The sequence below is a fragment of the Melospiza georgiana genome, chromosome 17, assembly GCF_028018845.1.
Source record: "Melospiza georgiana isolate bMelGeo1 chromosome 17, bMelGeo1.pri, whole genome shotgun sequence".
Lineage (NCBI taxonomy): Eukaryota > Metazoa > Chordata > Aves > Passeriformes > Passerellidae > Melospiza > Melospiza georgiana.
This window is the reverse complement of record NC_080446.1, coordinates 7506841-7526095: the sequence shown is the minus strand read 5'-3', so window position 1 is coordinate 7526095 and position 19255 is coordinate 7506841. Positions and strand designations below refer to the sequence as shown.

Here is a 19255-nt window from a genome sequence, read left to right as displayed (position 1 = left end):
TTAGTGTTGTGGCTGGGGTCCAGCTGGACACAAGGATCACAGATTGGCAAAGAGTCCAAAAGCAGCTGGCGCAGCGCTGGCAGTGCCAAGGCTTCCCAAACACCTCCAGCACACACAGAACCCACCCTGCCATCTTCCCAGCCCAGGGGATGCTGGCAAGAGGGTGCACCGTGTCCCCAAGCACTTGTCAAGCATTGGAGGTGCCAGCAGTGACTTGGACCAGCCTGCTTGGCTTTCCTCAGAGTTTTCTTAACTAAGGCATGAGAATGAAACCCCAATGAGTTCTCTCTAAAGAGTAACCTCCAGATGAAAACAGGGGAAAAAAGCCTTTAAACTACCTGGGTTTCCCTTGCTGTTCCCTTGCTTCCCAAGCACAGCCTTGGATTGGAGACCAAGAGAAGATGGTTCTCAGAGCTGGGATGGAAAACTGCACACAAGGGTGGAAAATGGGAGGCTGCCGCCCTTCACCACAAGGACAGGGGTGCCAGAGAGGTAGAAGGAACTGAGAGAGAAGTTCTTCCCAGTGATGCTGTACAGCACCCTGCAGGAGAGCAGGGCAGCCTGGCATTGCTTGGGTGGAGGGTTGGCCCATGGTTTGAACCTGAATCATTCTGAGAAGGCTCTTCCAGAGCCAGGTGGCAGGTGAACAGCAGAGGTAGGGGAGGACAGAGGGACCAAGAGGGGAGTAGTTTCAGTGCATTGAAATGTGCATTGGAATTCAGATCCCCAGAGATGCCTGCTGGAACAGTAGCCTGGTGGCTACAGGAAACCTGGATGAAATGGCCACAGGCACCTGCTGGCCACAGGCTCAGTGTGCCCAGGACGTCATGGAATGCATGATAATCACTCTGGCAAAGCTGGGGAGTAGAGGAAGGCAATCAAAAGTGAATCAGTGGTGGCCACAGGAGCTCCCAGTTTGGAGGTACAGCCCCAGGAGCTCCCAGGGTGCTGCCAGGCTGGGGCTGGGCACACAATCCCACCTGTGTGCACAGGGATGGGAGCAGGGGAGGAGAGGTGCAGCCCCAGAGCCCCCAGCAGTGGCAGTGCTTTCCTGCCTCACTGTCCCATTCCCTGGGCACAGGCAGGAGCAGTGCTGCACTCCTGGACCCTGCACTCCGCCAGGGTTGGGTGGGGTTTTCCCTGGATGGAATGCCCTGCCACCACTGCTTGGGTTCATGACATCCTACGTGACATTTGGGATGCTGAGATTTGAGGGTGCCATTGACCATTACACTGTCCTTCCTGCTGACATACCACATTCTTTTGGGAAATGGATGCTCCAAGAATATTTTCCTTTACAGACCCTGGAGCCCAAATCCTCCCTGCTCCAGTTACTTGTAAGCTTTCAAACCATTCAGCAGGATTTTAAAATGTAAGGAGAGGTTTTAGATGCTTTAAAAAGGAAGTAGTGAATATTTGTAAACTACAACCAAACATATAAAACAACATTTCTTTAGTTCTAGCTAGAAAAGTAATTCTATCACCTCACAGTTCAGTTTCAGCTACATTCAGGTCTAGGAATCTCCACATTCTTATGTAATGCCTTAAAGCAGCAATAGACATCAGAACAACAAAATTAAATTTTATCAAAAAAAAAAATAAAAACAAAAAAAGATTTGGTTTCTTGATCCCGTGTTCAGTATGTAACCTGAGCAGGGTCCCTTACACCTGCTGCTACGGTTTGGGGGTTTTTGGCAGTTACTTCAAGAGGTTTTGTTTGTTTAGGTAAAGCACCAATTCACTGTAGTTCAGGTTTGCCTGCAGCTCCCCAGCAGCTGCCCGCACACTGGCTGCTCAGCAAGTGGAGACTTCCCAGCTCCAGGCTAAACAGGAATAATGCTCTGGAGGATGAGACGCCCATCTTATCAGCGATGCATAGAGCTTCGTGTGCTGGCTAATTAAAGCTTCGTGTCCATCATTTCCTACTAGGGATCACTGTTAGTCCCTTTACAGAAGTTGCCCTGCCAGGTTCTTTGGTTACAGACATTCCTCGGCTCTCCCAGGCTGTCCCTGGGGAGGGACAGGCCCTGGCAGCCCGGTGGCCGTGCCCGTCCCTCTCCCACCACAGCAGCCGTGCTGTGCATCGTTACCAGAGAGACGAGGGGCGCTCCAGTTTGCTATTCACAGGCAAAGTAATCCTTGAGTGGGGAGAAGAGGTGCCGGATGACAGGGACGCTCCACGAGCCCCCCAGCAGCTTCTGGCGAGTCCCGCGGCCCATGTTGGAGACATCCGTGTAGGGCAGGGGGAAGCCAAAGATCCTGCAGAGAGAGGGCACGTGAGGCAGAGCAGGAATCCCTTCCCCTGGGCAGCCCTGCTCCCAGGCCACCCAAAACAAAGACAGTGAGCACCAGGAGTCTCCTGTGGGGAAGGGATTCAGCTCTCCAGCCCCACACAACCCGAGCAGTTCTGGCTGTGGCTTCCCACCATCCCCAGTGCCCTGAACCTTGTAGGATTTTCTGGCAGGGCTCCTGTGCCTGGGCATCCAGCCTGCCTCTGCTCAGTAGCACCTCTGCATTCATTGCCCCAGGGCTACTCCATGGAGATAGGACCGAGTAGCTCTGAGTCATGGGCTGGGCACTTCCCTTACAATCAGACAGATGAAAGTCCAACAGCCATTTCACATGACAAAGGCTTGGAATTGTTATTTTACTTACAAATGCCTTTAGCTCAGTGTTAACTCCAACAAATACTGGCAATTTAAATATAAGCAAGCAAAAGTATTAAACCCCAGTCCTGTGTTTACTGGCCAGAAGCATCCATGATGCAAAACCTTCAGGTTCTGTCACACATATTTGGTGTGATGGACTGCTTGTAATTGGATTTATCTGCTCCCAGTCCTTCTGCTGTGTTTTGCCATGAATTCAGGGGGTGAAGCATGGAGCAGGGTGCACTCATGCTTTGCCACAGCAGCTGCTGGCTGCGGTGTGAGCTCCCCCACACCACCCACCACAGCCACAGCAGCCACTCAGTTCCCTCCATAAACCCACAAGCATGGCACTGACTGGGGCACAGGGCTGCCATACAGCACCCCACATCTGCCTGGGCCTGACCCCACAGGCAATCCACCTGTGCACCCCAAGCCAGACCCAGCAGAGCATCCTGAGCAAGCCCAGCACTGCTCCCTCCAAAACCCTCAGGGCCAGGGCAGGGGATGCTGCTACACTTCTCCCCCGCAGTCTCATCATTGCTCATTAGTGAGAGCATTAATTATCATGTGCACATCACTGCAGGGAAGCTGCCCCATGCGGAGCTGTGGCTCCTTGCTCCCAGGAGCTGGGCTTAGAGCCAGGGAGACAAAAAAACTCGAAAGGGCACTACAAAATAAACCAAAACTACCGTGAGAAATGCAAGGACAGCAGACTGACTGGTTACCTGTCCATCCCAGGGAGGTTGCCCCAGAAGTAACGAGCTCGGTGGGCTGCTGATATCTTGATTGCATCAATCATAACTGGGTTACACTGCGAGCCAAAAAGAGGGGAAATAAAAGTTAGAGGAAATGTTGGCTTGATTCTCTCCTGCATGAACAGCCCTTCCCACTGCACTGCAGGGACTTAAAAGTGGTCAGCAAGTCCTGAAAATGTTGTAGCTCCCACAAACCCTGTTTCACACCAGAGAACAGCCTGGGTGGCCACATGAGCTCCCAGGCCATGCCAGCAGCTATTGACCATCACAGTGTGCCCAGTGCTGCTTCCCATGAACCAGGATCAGCCTTTAATGTGATTTTACACCAGTGGTTCCTGCTGACCCACAACCCATCCTGGCTACCACAGAGTTAAAACTCCTTCCCACTCCCTGACCCCTCCTCTCCCTAGAAATAACAGGCATTGCTGGGAACAGATGCTTTCTGCAATGCTGGCAAAACCCCTCCCCCAGAGGACTTGTGCTTGGGCTTGACCTGATGAAAGCCAGAGGGGAGGATCCAGAGCCAAGACTGAACTTGATTCCTTGGCATGTGCACCAGGCAGGGGGTTTTCCTGCATCAGGGCCACAGGAAACCATAGCCAGACCCTCACACCCGGCACACCCTGCACAGCCCAGCAAATGTCACCTGCTCCAAGGCCTTTCCCACAGCTGTCAGCAATCCCTACCTCCAGAAACCGGGAAATGTCCCTCTTGTCGTTGATCCTCATGGCCACCACGTTCTCAAACATCCAGAAGAAGGGTCGCTCCTCGCCTGCCTTGGGACGGGCGTAGTTGAGCAGGTGGTAGAACTCGAAGAACAGCCTGCCAGTTCCTTCTGTGGGGAAAAAGCCCAGCAGCAGGTTGGTGTGATGGCGTTTACAGGAGTCTTAGGATGAGGGAAGAGATGAGGATCTGACTCCATGTTTCAGAAGGCTTGATTTATTATTTTATGATATATATTATATTAAAACTATACTAAAAGAATAGAAGAAAGGATTTCATCAGAAGGCTAGCTAAGAATAGAAAAGGAATGATAACAAAGGCTTGTGACTGATCGAGACAGTCTGGACAGCTGGACTGTGATTGGCCATTAATTAGAAACAACTACATGGGACCAATCACAGATGCACCTGTTGCATTCTATAGCAGCAGATAATCATTGTTTACATTTTGTTCTTGAGGCCTCTCAGCTTCTCAGGAGGAAAAATCTTAAGGAAAGTATTTTTCATAAAACACGTCTGTGACAGCTTGGCACCAGCATGGACTGAGGGGCCTGGCTGCCCTCCCCAAGATGGGTATGGAGACAGCCCATCAGCAATACAGCCCGGGGCTGAACCACTACCCATATGGTGGCTCCATGGCCAAGGACCATCCCAAGGTATGCAGCCCAGCAGAGCAAAGCAGCCTTACCAAACAGAGCCTTCCTGGTTGGATTGACAAGCGAGACGTCGTCACAGGGGCTTCCACCGATGACCAGGTCAAAAGGACCCCACTCCTCAATCTACAGAGAACAAACAGTCCAGACTGTTAGGGGATGCCACAGAAATGGGTCTCTCTTCCCCATGGGGCAGGGCACAAACTCATCCCAGTGAGACTCATGTCCCCACAGTGCCCTGTCCCTCGGGCTCCCACAGCAGCAGAGCTCACATGTCTCTTGGTTATGTTCCTGACATCGCGCACGTAGGTGATGTTGCCCTCTGGCCGCACTTTGCCCGCGGCCATGGGGTTCTCACAGATCTCTGAGGCAATGTACTTCTCCACCTGGATGCCCAAGTCCTTCAGCACTGTGTACCCTGCCCACGGACAGAGGTCTGAGGTGGCACTGCTCTCTTTAGCCTCCAAGTCTCCCTCGTCAGCACCGCTCGATGTGGTCGCTCCTGGATGTCCTAGGTGGGTGTAGTTAAACAGAACTTCAGGGTGAGTCAACTTTTATTTGACCCATTCCTCCAGGCAGGTTTGCTCCCAGAAAGGAGAATGCCAGAGCTGAGTGAACTGAGCCAAACCAGTTGCCCTCAGGCACTTCAGAGTACAGGTTACTGGTGTCCCCACAGCTCTGGCTTCTCAAGGGAACCAGCCACTCCAGATCACACTTGGCACAACAAGAACACCTGTGTGAGGTGCCCACACATGCCCTCCCCTCCCATCCCTCCTTTCCTCCACAACCCTCTACAGCAGGAAAGGGAGACCCTGCCCTCATCCATTTTCTGGTGGGCATCTCCCTGCTTTCACCCCCTTCTCCCCACCATGCTTTTACAGACAGGTTTGAGTCCATGGAATGATCCATCCCCAATGCCCTGTGCTAAGAGCTGCCCAGCAGTGCTTCCCTACTGCCTCACCTGTTGTCACCCCATCGAACAACGAGAGCACTCGAATTGGTCTCCTCTTCGCTGGAGGAACTGTTGGGTAGATTTTGGGTGCAGCCTGCAATGAAGACAGCCATGAAGCCCCAGCCCTGGCAGTGCTGCATTGTCCCATTAGGCTCTGAATGCAGCACCTCCACCTTCAGGAAAGCATCTGCAGGACCAAGAGCCTGGCACCCTTGGAAAGGCTGGGTGAACAAGACCGAGGCAGAGGGAAGAGGAAATCCACGTAGCTCACCCTGCCCTCAGTGACCCTCTTCCCCACATGCCAGCACACCAGGCTCCCTGCCCCAGCCCTTACATATTCCTGTCCCTTGTCACTGGTGAAGAAGTCCTGCAGGCGAGCGTTCCAGTCCTGCCGGCGCTGCAGCACGCCGCGGCTCTGCTGGGGCTGGCACATGTAGCAGTTCCAGGGCTCCTGCTCCTTCACTCTGGCTGACGTCCCTCGCCCCACCAGCACGTCCAGACACTCCACACAGAAGCACCTGCCCAAACCACAACAGCTTCTGCTTGTCACCCCAGCAACCCCTTTGGGTCACCCCAGAGTCTCCCCTGCCATGGACCAGAGCCCCCACCATTTTACAGGATATTTTTCCAGACAGTACTCTGGTTTTTAGAGCTGCTAACACAAGCTGGTGACCAAGGCATGGGTAAGTCTCCTGCCAACTTCCACAGGGCTTATTCAGGTGATACCTGGCTCAGTAAGGGTAGGTGGACTGTGTCACAATATGTTTCATGGCAGCTAACTGAGGAGAAGCACAGTCCCTTCCCAGGCTCATGGAGGATGACCCTGCTTCCTGCAGCTCCCTGGGAATGATGCCAGGCCCTCAGCCCAGGAGCAGACATGGGGCTCACCTGCAGCAGCTGGCATTGCTGCAGAGCAGCAGCTCCTTGCCTGCACAGCAGACGGTGCAGTAGGACTGGTACCCATCTTCATCATACATGTAGAAGTACTCCAGGAATCTATCCTAGCAAAAGGACATCGGGAGCAGAGAAGGACACAGGATCAGGAGCAGTGCTCAGACGGTGCAAAACACAGCTTTGCTCCATTCCCAGTACATATTTTGGAGATGCAATCCTCAGTGTTTCAAGGTGGTGAGGACACACTGAAGGACAGCTCCATGGGAGACACAGCATGGCCAAGACCCAGCACAGCCCCAGCCCCATCCTCCCGCTCAGGCCCAGCACAGCAGCACTTACCCTGCATGTCTGGCAGAGGCCCCCCTTGAACAGTGGGTGGAAAGTGGCTGGGTTCCTCCTCCCGCAAGACAAACAGCTATCTGTGGGACAGAGAGACAGAGCTGTGCTCACCCAGGGTAGGGAACACCCAGGGCAGGGCCCCCTTACACCCCACCACAGGCTGCAGAGGTTGGAGCCGTGTCTGGATAAAGCCTGCCCTCAGAACTGCACCCAAATGGGGCCTGCCCTTAGAACTGCATCCAGATGTGGCTGTGGCTCCCATGGAGGACCTGCTCAGCACCCCATCCACCCCGTTCCCCTGAACGCCCTGTCCCCCTAAGCACCCTATCCCCCTCAACACCCCGTTCCCCTCAGCACCCTGTTCCCCTGAGCACCCCATCCCTCTCAGCATCCTGTCACTCTCAGCACCCTGTCCCCCTGAGCACCCTATCTCTCTCAGCACCCCATCCCCCTCAGCACCCTGCATTCACAGCACTTTCCCCCCTCCTACATGGTGCAGTTGAAAAGGGACCCACAAAACCCTTGCTGGGCACCCCCAGCACCTCACACCTCTTCCAAGAAGAGACAGGGCCAGTGTTTACCTTCCAGCTTCCCGCTGTTGTTCGTAATGTCAGAAACCATTTGCTCTTTATAAATTTGAAAAGAAAGAAAAAAAAAGACATTATCATTCCTTGTGTTACAAAGTTTAAATGCATTCTGCTTACATGTGCCTTATTTCTTGCATTAGAACTACTCCAGCTTTGCTGAGAGATTTTGGTGCAAAGCTCCCATCCTTCTACTGATGGAGATGTTGGAGCTCAGAGTATCAGCACATGCTCCAAGCTGGTGGGGCCCAGCCCATGTCTTGCAGTTGTGTTTGCTGGTGTCTTCTAAGGCACAAGTCAGCACCACCAGACCTTTTGCCTTCAGAAACCAGGCTCATGGCTCCCTGAGCCAAGCTCTTAGTCAGAATGGTTTCCAGTGCTCTTGGGGTGCACAGCCCAGGCCAAGCCACTCCCCAGCTCTCTCTGTTGGTTACCTCGGGTCTGGTCCTCTTCCACACGCTGCTCCTTGCTGCTGTTGCAGGGGTAGGTCTTCAGCCTCTTGGTGGGGGGACACTGTTCAAGGGACACCACCTCCTCTGTGCCATTCCTCAGCACCCCATTCTCTGCAAGGAAAAGGAACCTCCTCAAGGACAAGTCTCCAGCCTCAGGACTGGCCCAGGGCACCTCCTGCCAAGCCCTGCCAGGTCTCACCCCAGCCACAGCAGGACCTTTCCTGGCCACCTGGGTCCTCACACATAGCACAAGGCTCTGCCAGGTGTGATTTCCATGGGGCTTGGAGGGTGCATTGCTCCAGCTCTTTGCAGTGCCACTGAGGGTCCCAGTGAAAAGCCCCAGGATCCCCCTGGGACTGGGCTGGCATGGCCACAGCACAGGGTGAGCAGGCTCAGCCAGGGGCAGCCCACAGTGGCCACCGCCCATGCCAGCCCCCACCACCCTCCGGCAGCTGATGCCACCACCTCACCTGAGCCTTTGGGTGGCCGCAGTCCCTTGAGCCCCAGGGGCTTGAAGCCAGTGATTGCCCAGTCGATCATGGGCTTCAGCTGCTCCTCCAGAGACTCCCTGGGGCCTGTCGTAAACGTCTTCCCCGACCGGCTCCGGGCCACCTGAGGAGCATGGGCAGCAGGGGACAGGGGGACAGGGTGGTCTCTGTCAGGGGAGCAGCCCCAGGCCTCCTCCCCACCCAGCACACACACACACAGACACACACAGACACACACACACACACACAGGGTTTAGTGGCCCTGGGATGGTGGCAGCTGATGGATTCCCACTCTGGGCGTGCCCTTGGCCACAGCCCCGTGCCTCCATCCCTGCAGTGAGCCCATCTGTCCTCCACCAGCCCCAAAGGAGCCAGAAGCAGGGACAGCCCAGCCAAAGCTCTTTCCCAGATTCTGCTCCATGGCAAGTGCCAGGAAGAAAAGGCAGAAGAGGTGCCTGTGGGTCTGCACTTCAAAGGGCATCCTGCACTGCCCTGGGACACCTCTGGCCAGCCTGGCACTGCCCTGCTGCCATGATGCCATGATGCTGCCACATCCAAGCCCTCACAGGGAGTCTGGCCTGGGGTTCTGGAGCTGTGAGACCCTGGAGCAGCAGCAGCTACCCCCAAACCCTCAGGATAAGCAGAGCCTGGCCCCACAGCTGCACTTGGAAACAATCTCAGCAGTGAAAGGAGGGTTTTGCTGCATCCTATCTCACTGGCCCCCCAGCCCAGCTGGTTCATCTGGCACCCCCTCACCCACCCCCCCACCCCCGGTGGTTACCTCCAGAGCGTGGTAAATGGCACGGCGGTAGGACACCAGCTTGTTGAACGTGGAGGAATTGAAATGCTGCCTGAAGGCCATCAGTCCCACCAGTTTGTCTGCAGAAACCTGGGAGAGAGCACCAAGATCCCAGCTGTGAGATGGGAATGCCCTGCTGGGCCATTTCCCCCCAGCACTGTGCAGTCCCCAGCTGCAGCACTGAGGAGCCCGGTGGCAGCTCTGCCAAGAGCAGCAGCATGACAAGGACGGCTGGGTTGCACCCTCTGCCGGCACTGCTGGTGTGACACCAGCACAGCACTTCCTCCCCACTGCCTGCGGCGTGGGAGGGGTTGGTATCCTCCCTGGATATAGGAAATATCCTCATTGGATATTAGGAAAAGGTTCATGGCACTAGAACACACTCCCCAGGGAAGTGGTCATGGCAGGAGCCTGACAGAGCTGAAGGAATGTTTGGATGACACTCTTAGGCATATAGTGGGATTTTATGGCTGTCCTGTGCAGGGAAGGAGTGTGACTCAAAGATCCTTGTGGGTCCCTTCCAACTCAGGATACCCTGATTCTGTGAGGGGCTCTGAGGGGACATCCCTCCCCAGGCAGGGAGTGACAGGGAAAGCTCTGGAGCATGGACAAAACACTGTGAAGTGGCCAGGCAGATGTCCCCATGTCTGGATGCTGTCACCAACCTACCAGTGATTAGTTACAGACACCAGAGCCATGAGAACCTGCCAGGGCCTGGCCATGTTTAACACTGGGAGGGGAGGCCTGGGCGGCTGCAGGAGCACATCCACCCTCCACAGCCAGCCTCAGGAGTGGGGCAGAAACGTGCAGGGAGGGTGTTTTGGGCTGGGCCAAAACAGAGTCCAAGTTCTCTCTTACCTCGGAGAACTTCCCGTCTCCAAACCACTGCACCCAGCGCATGCCCGACACCGCCTGGCGCTTGGCCGTGGCTCTGTGGGACACGACGATCGCAGGCCACCAGGAAAAACCTTTGATCTTCCCCCAGACAAGCTCCCCAATTCCAAACTCCTTCCCATCCTGAAAGCACAACACAACAGATCAGCCAAAACTCCCCATTTTGTCTGGGAAGTTGTGCAGCAGAGCCCTGGAGCACAGGGGACAGCCCTGCTGTGTCACCATGTGCGTCACACACATAGAACCTCAGTGCAGTGATCTCCAAAAACTGCAACCCCTCCCTCAAGCACAAGGCCAAGCCATTCCCCCCTGGCAACACCATATCCCAGCCCTGATCCATGCTGAAGCTTGGTGGGGAGGCCTGTGTGTGCCAGCCCATGCTGAGCCCGTGCCTGGCACACGGTGTGATGCGTGCTCTGTCCTGCACAGTCCACCTGGCACCGGCCCCGTGCGTGTCCACTCCTGCCTGCCCTGCCAGGGTCTCTGCAAACACCCCAAGGCTGTTCCCTGGGTGCCCTCCTTGGCACAGAACAGCCTCTTCACAGGGCTCACAGCTCAGCCTGTGTTGTGTGGCTGCACCCGAGGGAGAGGACACCCACCCACCCTCCTCTTGTGCCTGCTGGGGAGAGCAGGACATGTGGCAGAGCAAAAAAACAGAAGGAAAAAAGAGTCAAGAATTGTGGTGTGACCAGTCACAGGCCATACTGGGTGCTGTGCACAGCAAGGAATCTCACACGGAGAAAAGTCACCTCTCTGCCTGCAGAGCCCTCCTTCCCAGCTTTGTTCTGCAATTACGTACTTAATTATGCAGCAAGATGCAATTGCCCAATTCCTGCAAGTCTGGGGCCCTGCCCTGCGGCCCGCAGGCACCAAATCCTGCTCTGCAGCCCCAGCAGCTTCAGTTCTCTCCAGCATCCCCGACAGAAATGTTTTCTGCACATGCAAGTGCCTGTCTGAGCAGGGCACAGCACACTCATGTGTGTCTCGGGGGGCCCACGTGTGGCACCAGTGGCAGCTTGGCAGGGCTGGTCCCCAAAGCATCCAAGCCTGATGGATGGAGACAGCCTGGCACCACCAGGCATGCAGGGAAGGGTGGGCAGGAGGAACAGCACTGAGGTGTCCAAGTTAGTTTTGGGACAAGTCACAGAGGTTCATCCTTGCCCCACACCACCCTGGGTGCAGGAGCAGAGCTCAGCCCCTCTGTACCTGGTACTCCAGTGCCATGCCCATGTCTCTGCTCTCTGCCTCCTCGGCCCCCAGCTCAGCAGAGCCGTTCTGGCCCTCCTGGGAGCTGCTCCCCGAGAGTGTGCTGCTGCTCTGGGATGAGTCCTGCGAGTCCTCCTCCGTCAGGTCGATGGTCATGGGCGTGGGCACGGCAGAGCGACGCCTGGAGCTCTGCATGGCAGAGGCAGGGGAGTGTGAGAGCAGCAGGGAGAGGGACAGGGGGAGCAGAGACCTGCCCCACATCACCCCAATTCCCCACATCACCCCCATTCCCCACATCACCCCAGCCCTGCAGTGGGGATCGGAGAGCGGGAGCCAGGGAGTGAGGGCACCACTGCAAACATTAATAGAGAGCCCTTAATGGGGGCATCTGCACCATTTGCTCTGCTTTTACCTGCCAGACCCAGAGCAAATGGTGCACCACTGCCCCCTCCCATTTTGCTGTCCCAAATCCACCCCAGGGCACTCAATGCACCAAGTTTATAGCAGAGGCAAAATACAGCACAAACACACCCCTTCACGGGGGAAACTGAGGCACGGGGAGGCTGCACCATCTCTGAAGACACCTGACCAGGGCACAGCAGCAGTGCAGGTCCCTGGAGCCCAAGGGGAGCCCCAGGGGAGCCCTGGCCCTGGCAGACCCTCACCCGCACGGGCGTTGGCAGCTCCCTGAGAGGCTCCACGCTGCGGGCCGGGTCCTTGAGCCGCGTCTCCTGCCGGGTCCGCCCTGCCTGCAACAGGAGGCACAGGCTGGGCACCTGCCTGAGGCTGCTCTGCCCCCCAGCCCTGCCCCAGGGCTGCACCTGCTACCCAAACACCCTGCCACAGTCTGTGCCTCATGGCGCTGAGCACCACAGGCCGTGCCCTGGGGAAGGTGAGAGGAGACAGATGGATGCTGGAGCTGCCTTGTGCTGAGCCCCTTTGGGCAACTTTGTGCTCCACAGCATCTCTGCAAGGCTCAGGAGATGCTGAGCCTTGCTGCAGCACACTGCACCCAGCATGACAAAGAGCAGGAGGCACAGCTGGGAGGACTGGGATGCCAGGAGAAGCACAGACCATGGCAGAGCACCCATCCCAGGCATGGACCCATTACACACCCTGGATGCCCTCACACTCCCATGGGAGCTCTTCCCCACAGCAGCACCCAGGGCAGCCTTTCCCTGGTGGTCAGAGTTACAGTCCAGCCCAGACCTGCTGCCTGCACCCAGCATAGCAGAGATTCAAAATTAAATGAGATTTTGCACTGAAGAGCCCCCAAACTAAACAGTGGGAAAGATCAATTTTCACCCACTGGATTTATGGCTCTTTCTTTTGGAAGCTGCCTCATCTCAGGCAGATCTCCAACCTTGGGGTTTAATTCTAACTCAAAACAATAAAGCCAGAAGGCAAAAATGCTTCCAGACCCTGGAGGTTTGTCAACCTAATCAACAAAAGAGGGTGGGTGAAATTGGGGTCCAGCTCACCCCAACAGTGGGAGCCATGAGATGCTTCAGAGTTTCAATACAGCCAAGACTTTAAAGAAAATATTAGCATATTTTATTAGGCTGCTGCAACATGCAATGGGCATTGCTGCATCCCACACCACCCCCTCCTACTGCTGTATCATGAGAAGCAGGAATTTAAAAATTAAAACATTACGCTGTGGGTATTGCATTCATCACTGGACTGCTCCTCTGGCACTGAGCACTAGAGAAGCTCAGAGGGAAAGAGATGAAGATCCTGGAACCAGATACCACCCAAAAACACAGCCCCCAAAAAGCACCCTCAGTGTTCACTTACCCTCTGCACTGGCAGATCCAGTGGCCAGGCCAGGTCCTCCTTGGAGAGGTCTCCATTGCTGTCCTTCTCCTTCTTCAGGGGCAGCAGCCCCAGGCCCCTGGAACCTGAGCAGAGCCAAGACAGAGCAGCCTCAGGCTCTGCAAGCCCACCTGTCCCTGCATGCCCCAGCCTCTCACTGCTCCCATTTCACAAACTGGAGACACCAAAAGCTCATCTAAGAGAAACGTGGCTGGGGGCAGAGACAAGTGGCGTCCCCAGGGCTCCCACTGTGGCACCACAGCCCCAGATCACCCACCTGTCCCTAAAACTGGGAGGGACTAGCACCAAGCATGGGGACATTCTTATGTACTCCCTGGTTCCTGAAAGCTCAGAGGCACAAGGAGGCCACAAGCCAGCTCTCCCAGGCTTGTCACCGGGTCATTTAAAGCAGGACCTTGTGATCCAAGAGGTGGGATTTGGGAACCCTGACTGGAGAATCCCAGGAGCAGCAATGCAGCCCCTCAGGCTGCAGGGGCTCCCCTGCTTTCCTCACTCCATGGGGGTTAAACTATTGAGGGGCAGAGGCAGCATCCCAGTGTGGCACCCATTCCCACAACCACAGCATGGCCTGGGTGTGCTCCTGGATCACAGAAATCCAGTGGGGCCATGGGGGACTCTGGGACAGAGGCTGTGACATCCCAACCCTGTGCACCCTGGAGCACTCTGGGCTCAGTGTGTGACCCTCACCTGGAGTGCTGGGCTTCCCATTGGCCTCCAGGACAACGCCAGGTGCTTTGTCCCCATTGATGAGGATCAGCTTTGCCCTACAGTCTGCCTCATCCTGCCCGTGGCTCTTCTCCTTTTTCATGGTCGCCTGTAGAAGCCAGAATGGAAAGGAAAGTCAGCTGTGCAAGGAAGCCCCAGGGAGGGCAGAGCAGACAGAGTGAGATCCTTGAGCCAGCTTTAAGTTTGTGCCCTTAGCAGAGAGGTCTGACTGGAGATGCAACTAAAGTCCTGGGAAATAAACAGCACTTGCACATAAATGTGGTGGCCCTAAAGGTCAACCAGCTCCATCTAAAAAAGCTCCCAGATGCACCCACTTATCCTTAGGGAACACCAGGTTTTGCCCCACCATCTGTGTGCTGGCTCGGAGCTGCCCCAGCTCGCTCTGACAGACCCTGTCTGCAGGAGAGCTGCACTTCCAGACAGGGCCACCCTGAAACCAGGGGCCAGCCCACCCCCGGGGCCAGCCCACCCCTGGGCCACCAGCCTCCCGTGTTCCAGCTGCCCAGCACGCCCAGAGGTGGGTGGGCTGTTCCTCAGCAGCAGGACAGGCAGGCACAGCCCACCATGGGGGGCAAAGTCCTGGAGCCTGCATTAAACTCTCTCTGTAAGGGAGAAAACTCCTCCTGCCCCTGCTCCTGGCCTCAGCTGCCCTGCCCCAGGGTGAAGGGGCAGAGCAGGGGGCTGAGCATGCTGGCAGCCCCTGCCCTGATGCCCCTGCAGAGCTGGGGCTCCGCTGCCTTCCCCTGGGTGCCCTCCTTGGCTCCTGTTTCCTGAAGTGGAAGCTCCCAGCCCTCCCAGAGGCACCCGGATGCCATGAACTGCTGCCTCACTGCCGGGCTATGGGTCTGTGCTGCAACTTGCCCCTCCAGTCATTTCAGCAGCACAGTCGTTTCAGCAGCACGTTAACTCAAGAGCTGAGAAGCTTGCAGGGCTTTGCCCACCTACAGCCCTGTTAGGAAGCCAAAGGAACACCCCCCTCAGCCCCAGAGACCCCAGAGAGACCCCAGCTCCAGCCCACTGCCCCTTCTGTGTCACTCTCACTCTGCATTGCCTCCAAGCACTGCCCTAACAATTGAGATTTCTGCTTTGAAATCATCTGTCAGCACCTCCGACAAACAAAGACCAGTTGGAGTTTGATGTTTTGGACGCAGAGGGCAGAGTTAAAAACCTGGTAACGCTCAAACACAAAGGAAAGCAGGTGTCCAGCACCCACCTCCACAGTGAGAAACCTCAGTGCACACACTGCCTCCCCCCTGGACAAAGGGAGGAGGAGAGGAACGGCACCAGACACTGCAAACCCCCCACAGCTGTGTGCAGAAATCCCTGTGCTGCAGCACATCTGCTCCAGACCCAGCAAACAATTCCTGGGAGCTGCCCAGACTCGCCGCCTGCCCCCGGCCCAGGCGGATGGTCCCACATGGCCCCGGATGCTCCAGGATGCAGAATCCACCACGGCACAGCACAGCCAGGTCAGGGCCAGCTCCTCCTGCTCTGCTCCCCCTCCCCAGCCCGCAGTGCTGCAGAGCAGCAGCAGCCAGGCCTGGCAGCAATGCTGCCACCAAAACCAGCAAAACTCACCAAAAAGTGAATGTCCCTTGGGAATCCCTACAGGGAGGCTGCCCTCCCAGCATGAGGGTGATCTGAACCACAGAGTACAAGGAGAAGGAGCTGCATGAGGCAGGTAAGATTCAGGGAGGACAGAAGCAGGCAAGGATATCTCCCAGCCCTCCCAAACATCTGCACCCACAAAACTCCACTGGGACTCTCAGACGACCTCTGCATTCATTCCTTTGTCAGGAACCTGAGTCCAGGAAGTTCAAACTTGCACTTCAAAATGGCTTTTCCTTCCTCAACCCCAGACTGCCTTATGCCCAGCACACCAGGCAAGGGAGTGCTGTCAGCCCAGCACTGGGGAGGTGAAGGGCTGAGGTGACAGTGACCAGCTCTTGCCAGGACTGAACACCTGACGGCCCAAGCTCAGCTTTGCTTAGGGAGCTCCCACGTGGGCGTTATTCCAGTTATAAAGTGGGGAAAAAAGGGTTATCCCTTTGGAAGGAACTGCTTGCTAGCAGAGCAGAGAGCCACAGGTCACAGCTCTGTGTGTCCATGGCACGGCCACAGGCCCTGCCGTGAGCTCAGGCACGTCAGCTCCCTGCTTGATTCCCTGCTTGCTCCGTGCCCTTCTCCACCTGCACTGTCTAGGATCACCTGAGGACATCACCACCATCCTCTGATGGGAAAGGGAACAGCAGACCATGGCATTACCTGCTCATTAAAGTGCCTCTCCCAAAATCCTGAACCTATGCAGCACGACTGCAATTCCCACCCCTTCTCCTGCTGTTTGCACCAAGTGCTGAAGGCACAGGAGCCCATCCTGCTGCCCACTGACCACCCAGGGTCCCCTGCAGGAGCCACATCCTTGTGAGCTCAGCCCCTCCTGCTCCCGAGGAAGGCTTGGCTCTTTGTCCTCGCCTCCCCTCGCAAAAACACAGCAGCATGTGCACTTAGGGCATTAATAATCAGAAACAGAGCACTGCCCTCCCATGGGCTGGCTCAGGGGAGACCAACCCTGCCGTGTTTGCACTGTCCAGAGCCCTGCAAACACAGTCATGCACTCCATGTGGAGATAGGAATCCATGAGGAGGCAAATAATGCACAATTCCAGCTCCGTGGCCCAAAGCTCCCCCAGAGCCCAGCACCAGCGGCAGCCCCGGCACTGCCTGGTGACCAGGACGTGCCCTGCAGCCAAATCCCACCCGAGAAGACAATGAACCCGCTGACTCCACAGCCCGCCCTCATTTTGCAATACCAGCTTCTTTAAGATTTGCCAAACTGGTTAAAGACCATGCCACAGCATTAACTGCTTAGAGAGAATTCTGGTCCCTGCCTGGCCACGACTGCTGGCCACGCTGGGGCGGGCAGAGCAGGCAGAGTGGGCAGGATGGCTGGGCTCACCTGGCAGAGAGGGCAGGGTGGGCAGGGCTCACCTGGCCGGGCCGTGCTCTGGACTGGACCCCTGCCCCTGCTCCCGGGGCTGCTCCTCCAGCCCGGCCCAGGCTGGTTTCAGTTTTCCTTGCTGAGAAAAGAGGCCGCCCTGTTATCAGGTGCATGTCCCCAGGAGGTGGGGAGGTTTCGGACTTTGCCTCCAGACAGGGGCATGCATATCAAAAGGCTGGAGGGAAGCTTTACCCATGGCTGGGATGGAGCCATCGCCCAAGCCCTGTTTGAATAACAAAAAGAAATAAAGGACCCTAATGGCCGGGCTGGCTCTGGGCTGTGGTGCACACTAATGGCCTTTAAAAGTCTCCCCAAACCGAACATTTCCCTCTAATCCTGGGAAGAAAGGAGTTGCTGGGTTGGCAGTTCCGTAAGAAAGGCGCCGATTTCGCAGATGTGCTCGTTGGGAAGGGCAGGGGGCGAAGGGCAGGCTCCCCCTGCCCGCTTCCTGTGCCTGGCCTCTCTGCTCTCCCGCTCCGGCACTTCCCTCCATTTCCCCCGGTTTCCTCCTGCCCCGCTCCGCTCCCCCCGCAGCCCCCGGCGCCCACCCCGGCTCTCCCCGCTGCCTCGCAGCAAAGCTGGGTTAAAGAAAAGAAACAAAACACGAACCGGCCCCTCCTCTCCCAGCGCAGACCAGGCTGGAGACGTCTCCCGGACAGCCACCATCCCCGCCAACCGCTGCGGCAGCGGCTCCAGGCTCTTTACCATGTTCATCCCGCTGGGATCCCGCCGAGCCCCGCGGCCTGGGGCAGGGGCTGCGGGCAGGGCTGGAGCCTCGGGGGGCTCGGGGGGCTCCGGTGCACAGCTGAGGCCCGCTCGGAGGTGGCCAGGCTTCTGTCCGGAGTCGTCACCGCTTCATTCTCCCCCTGAACGAGAGGACCAAAGATGACAATGACACCTCGCTGGTCCCCATGGCCGCCCTTCCAGCCCCAGACGTGGGGCTGGGATACCCGGCCTCACTCCTCCTCAGCTGATTAAAAATTTGGAAACTGAGGCAGGAAAGGAGAGTACCAGTACTGCTGAGGGCAGCACTGTCCAGCCATCCCCTCCTTGCCCTCTCCCATTCCGAGGGAGGTCGTTGCAGGACCACCACTCGCCCCAGGACCACCACTCGCCCCAGGACCAGCTCTCGCCCCAGGACCAGCTCTCGCCCCAGGACCAGCTCTCGCCCACTCGCCCAGGGGTCCCCCCGCTCTCCCCTCTCCCGCCTGCCCGGGACCTGCGCCCCACGCTGGGGCCACGCCGAAGAGTTCATTCCTGCCTCTTCGCTGATCTCCCCTCCCCGGAGGCTCCCCGCGGGCTCGGCAGCAGGCGGATGCCAGCACAGCCCTCCGGTCGATACCTGCTCCGGCCACCCCGTCCCTCCGGATCGGCCCCGGGGAGGCTTCGCGCCCGAGGCGCCGCCGGGAACCTCTTTTCCTGCCAACAGAAAGGGAAGATGCGCTGTCAGGCACCCGACCGAGAACCGAAAACAAAGGTGTTCGGCCCGGGGCAGCAGCGCCACCGTGCCCCGGTACCCCCGGCAGCTCCGCACGGTGCCCCCGGCCTGGAGGCGGCGCTGCCCGGGACGATGGAGCCGGGCAGGGGACCCCGGCCCCCCCGAGCCACCACTCGCCGTACCGCGAGGGGACCCTCCCGCCGCTGCCCTGGCTCAGCCCGGCCCGGCCCCGCGGGTCGCGGGGGTCCCGCACCGGCCCCGCCGTGACAGTGTCGGGACGCGCCCCCGGGGCTTCCGCGGGAAACTCCCAAAGCTGCAACGGGACCGGAGGGGTGGGCGGGACCAGGGGGACTTAGGGGACCATGCCCGAAGCTGTGAGAGCTGTGATCCCTACAACACGCCCCAGAGCCAAGTGCCGGCAACAAGTGGCCGTCGGGCCCACCACCCCCTGCCGCCTGTCCCAGCCCGCGGGCGAAGCCGCGAGTCCCCGGTTACCGGGCACCGGGGCCGCCAGACTGGCCGGGGCGCTCCCGCCCGGCGCTCCGGTGCGCCCGGTGCCGCCTTCCCCTCCCGCCTCATTGTCCCCCGCCACGGCCGCGGACAACAAAGCCGCCCACGAGGATGTGCCACGGCTCCGGCTCGGAGGCTCCGGTACCCCGGTCCAGCGCTCACCTGCGCCGCGGCGGGACGCGCCGTCCAGCGGGGCCGCGCCGCTGCTCGCCGCTGCCCGCGCCCCGGCCGGCCCCCGACAGCCCCGCGCTCCGATTACATGGCGTTTTAACCCTGCCCGTGCTGGGCAGCCCCTCCTCCTCCTCCTCCTCCTTCGCCGCCCCATGGCGGGGGAGGGGAGCGCGGGGCCCGCAGCACCACCG

At 57.8% G+C, this 19255-nt stretch overlaps 1 protein-coding gene across 1 annotated transcript; it reads right to left on the bottom strand.

Moving 5' to 3' along the window:
• Positions 1-2117: 2117 nt before the first annotated feature.
• Positions 2118-17659, bottom strand: DNMT3B (DNA methyltransferase 3 beta). The gene is made up of 19 exons (XM_058036316.1): positions 17555-17659; positions 13910-14036; positions 13184-13287; positions 12052-12135; positions 11387-11575; positions 10145-10303; positions 9269-9376; positions 8470-8611; positions 7982-8110; positions 7545-7589; positions 6964-7043; positions 6619-6731; positions 6065-6248; positions 5740-5824; positions 5051-5289; positions 4814-4904; positions 4090-4238; positions 3374-3459; positions 2118-2259 (listed from the first exon to the last, which is right to left on the bottom strand). The coding sequence occupies exons 1-19, from the start codon at positions 17657-17659 to the stop codon at positions 2118-2120; spliced, it is 2361 nt and encodes a 786-aa protein (XP_057892299.1).
• Positions 17660-19255: the final 1596 nt, after the last annotated feature.

What these genes read in the sequence shown, in the direction of transcription:
- DNMT3B (XM_058036316.1), bottom strand. Translation starts at nt 17,659, where the DNA reads ATGAACATGGTAAAGAGCCTGGAGCCGCTGCCGCAGCGGTTGGCGGGG. An exon ending in GCCTCTGCCAGACATGCAGG is followed by an intron (nt 6,732 to 6,963) that starts GTAAGTGCTGCT and finishes TCCTTTTGCTAG; the next exon opens with GATAGATTCCTGGAGTACTT. An exon ending in GTGACAAGGGACAGGAATAT is followed by an intron (nt 5,825 to 6,064) that starts GTAAGGGCTGGG and finishes TCTTCATTGCAG; the next exon opens with GCTGCACCCAAAATCTACCC.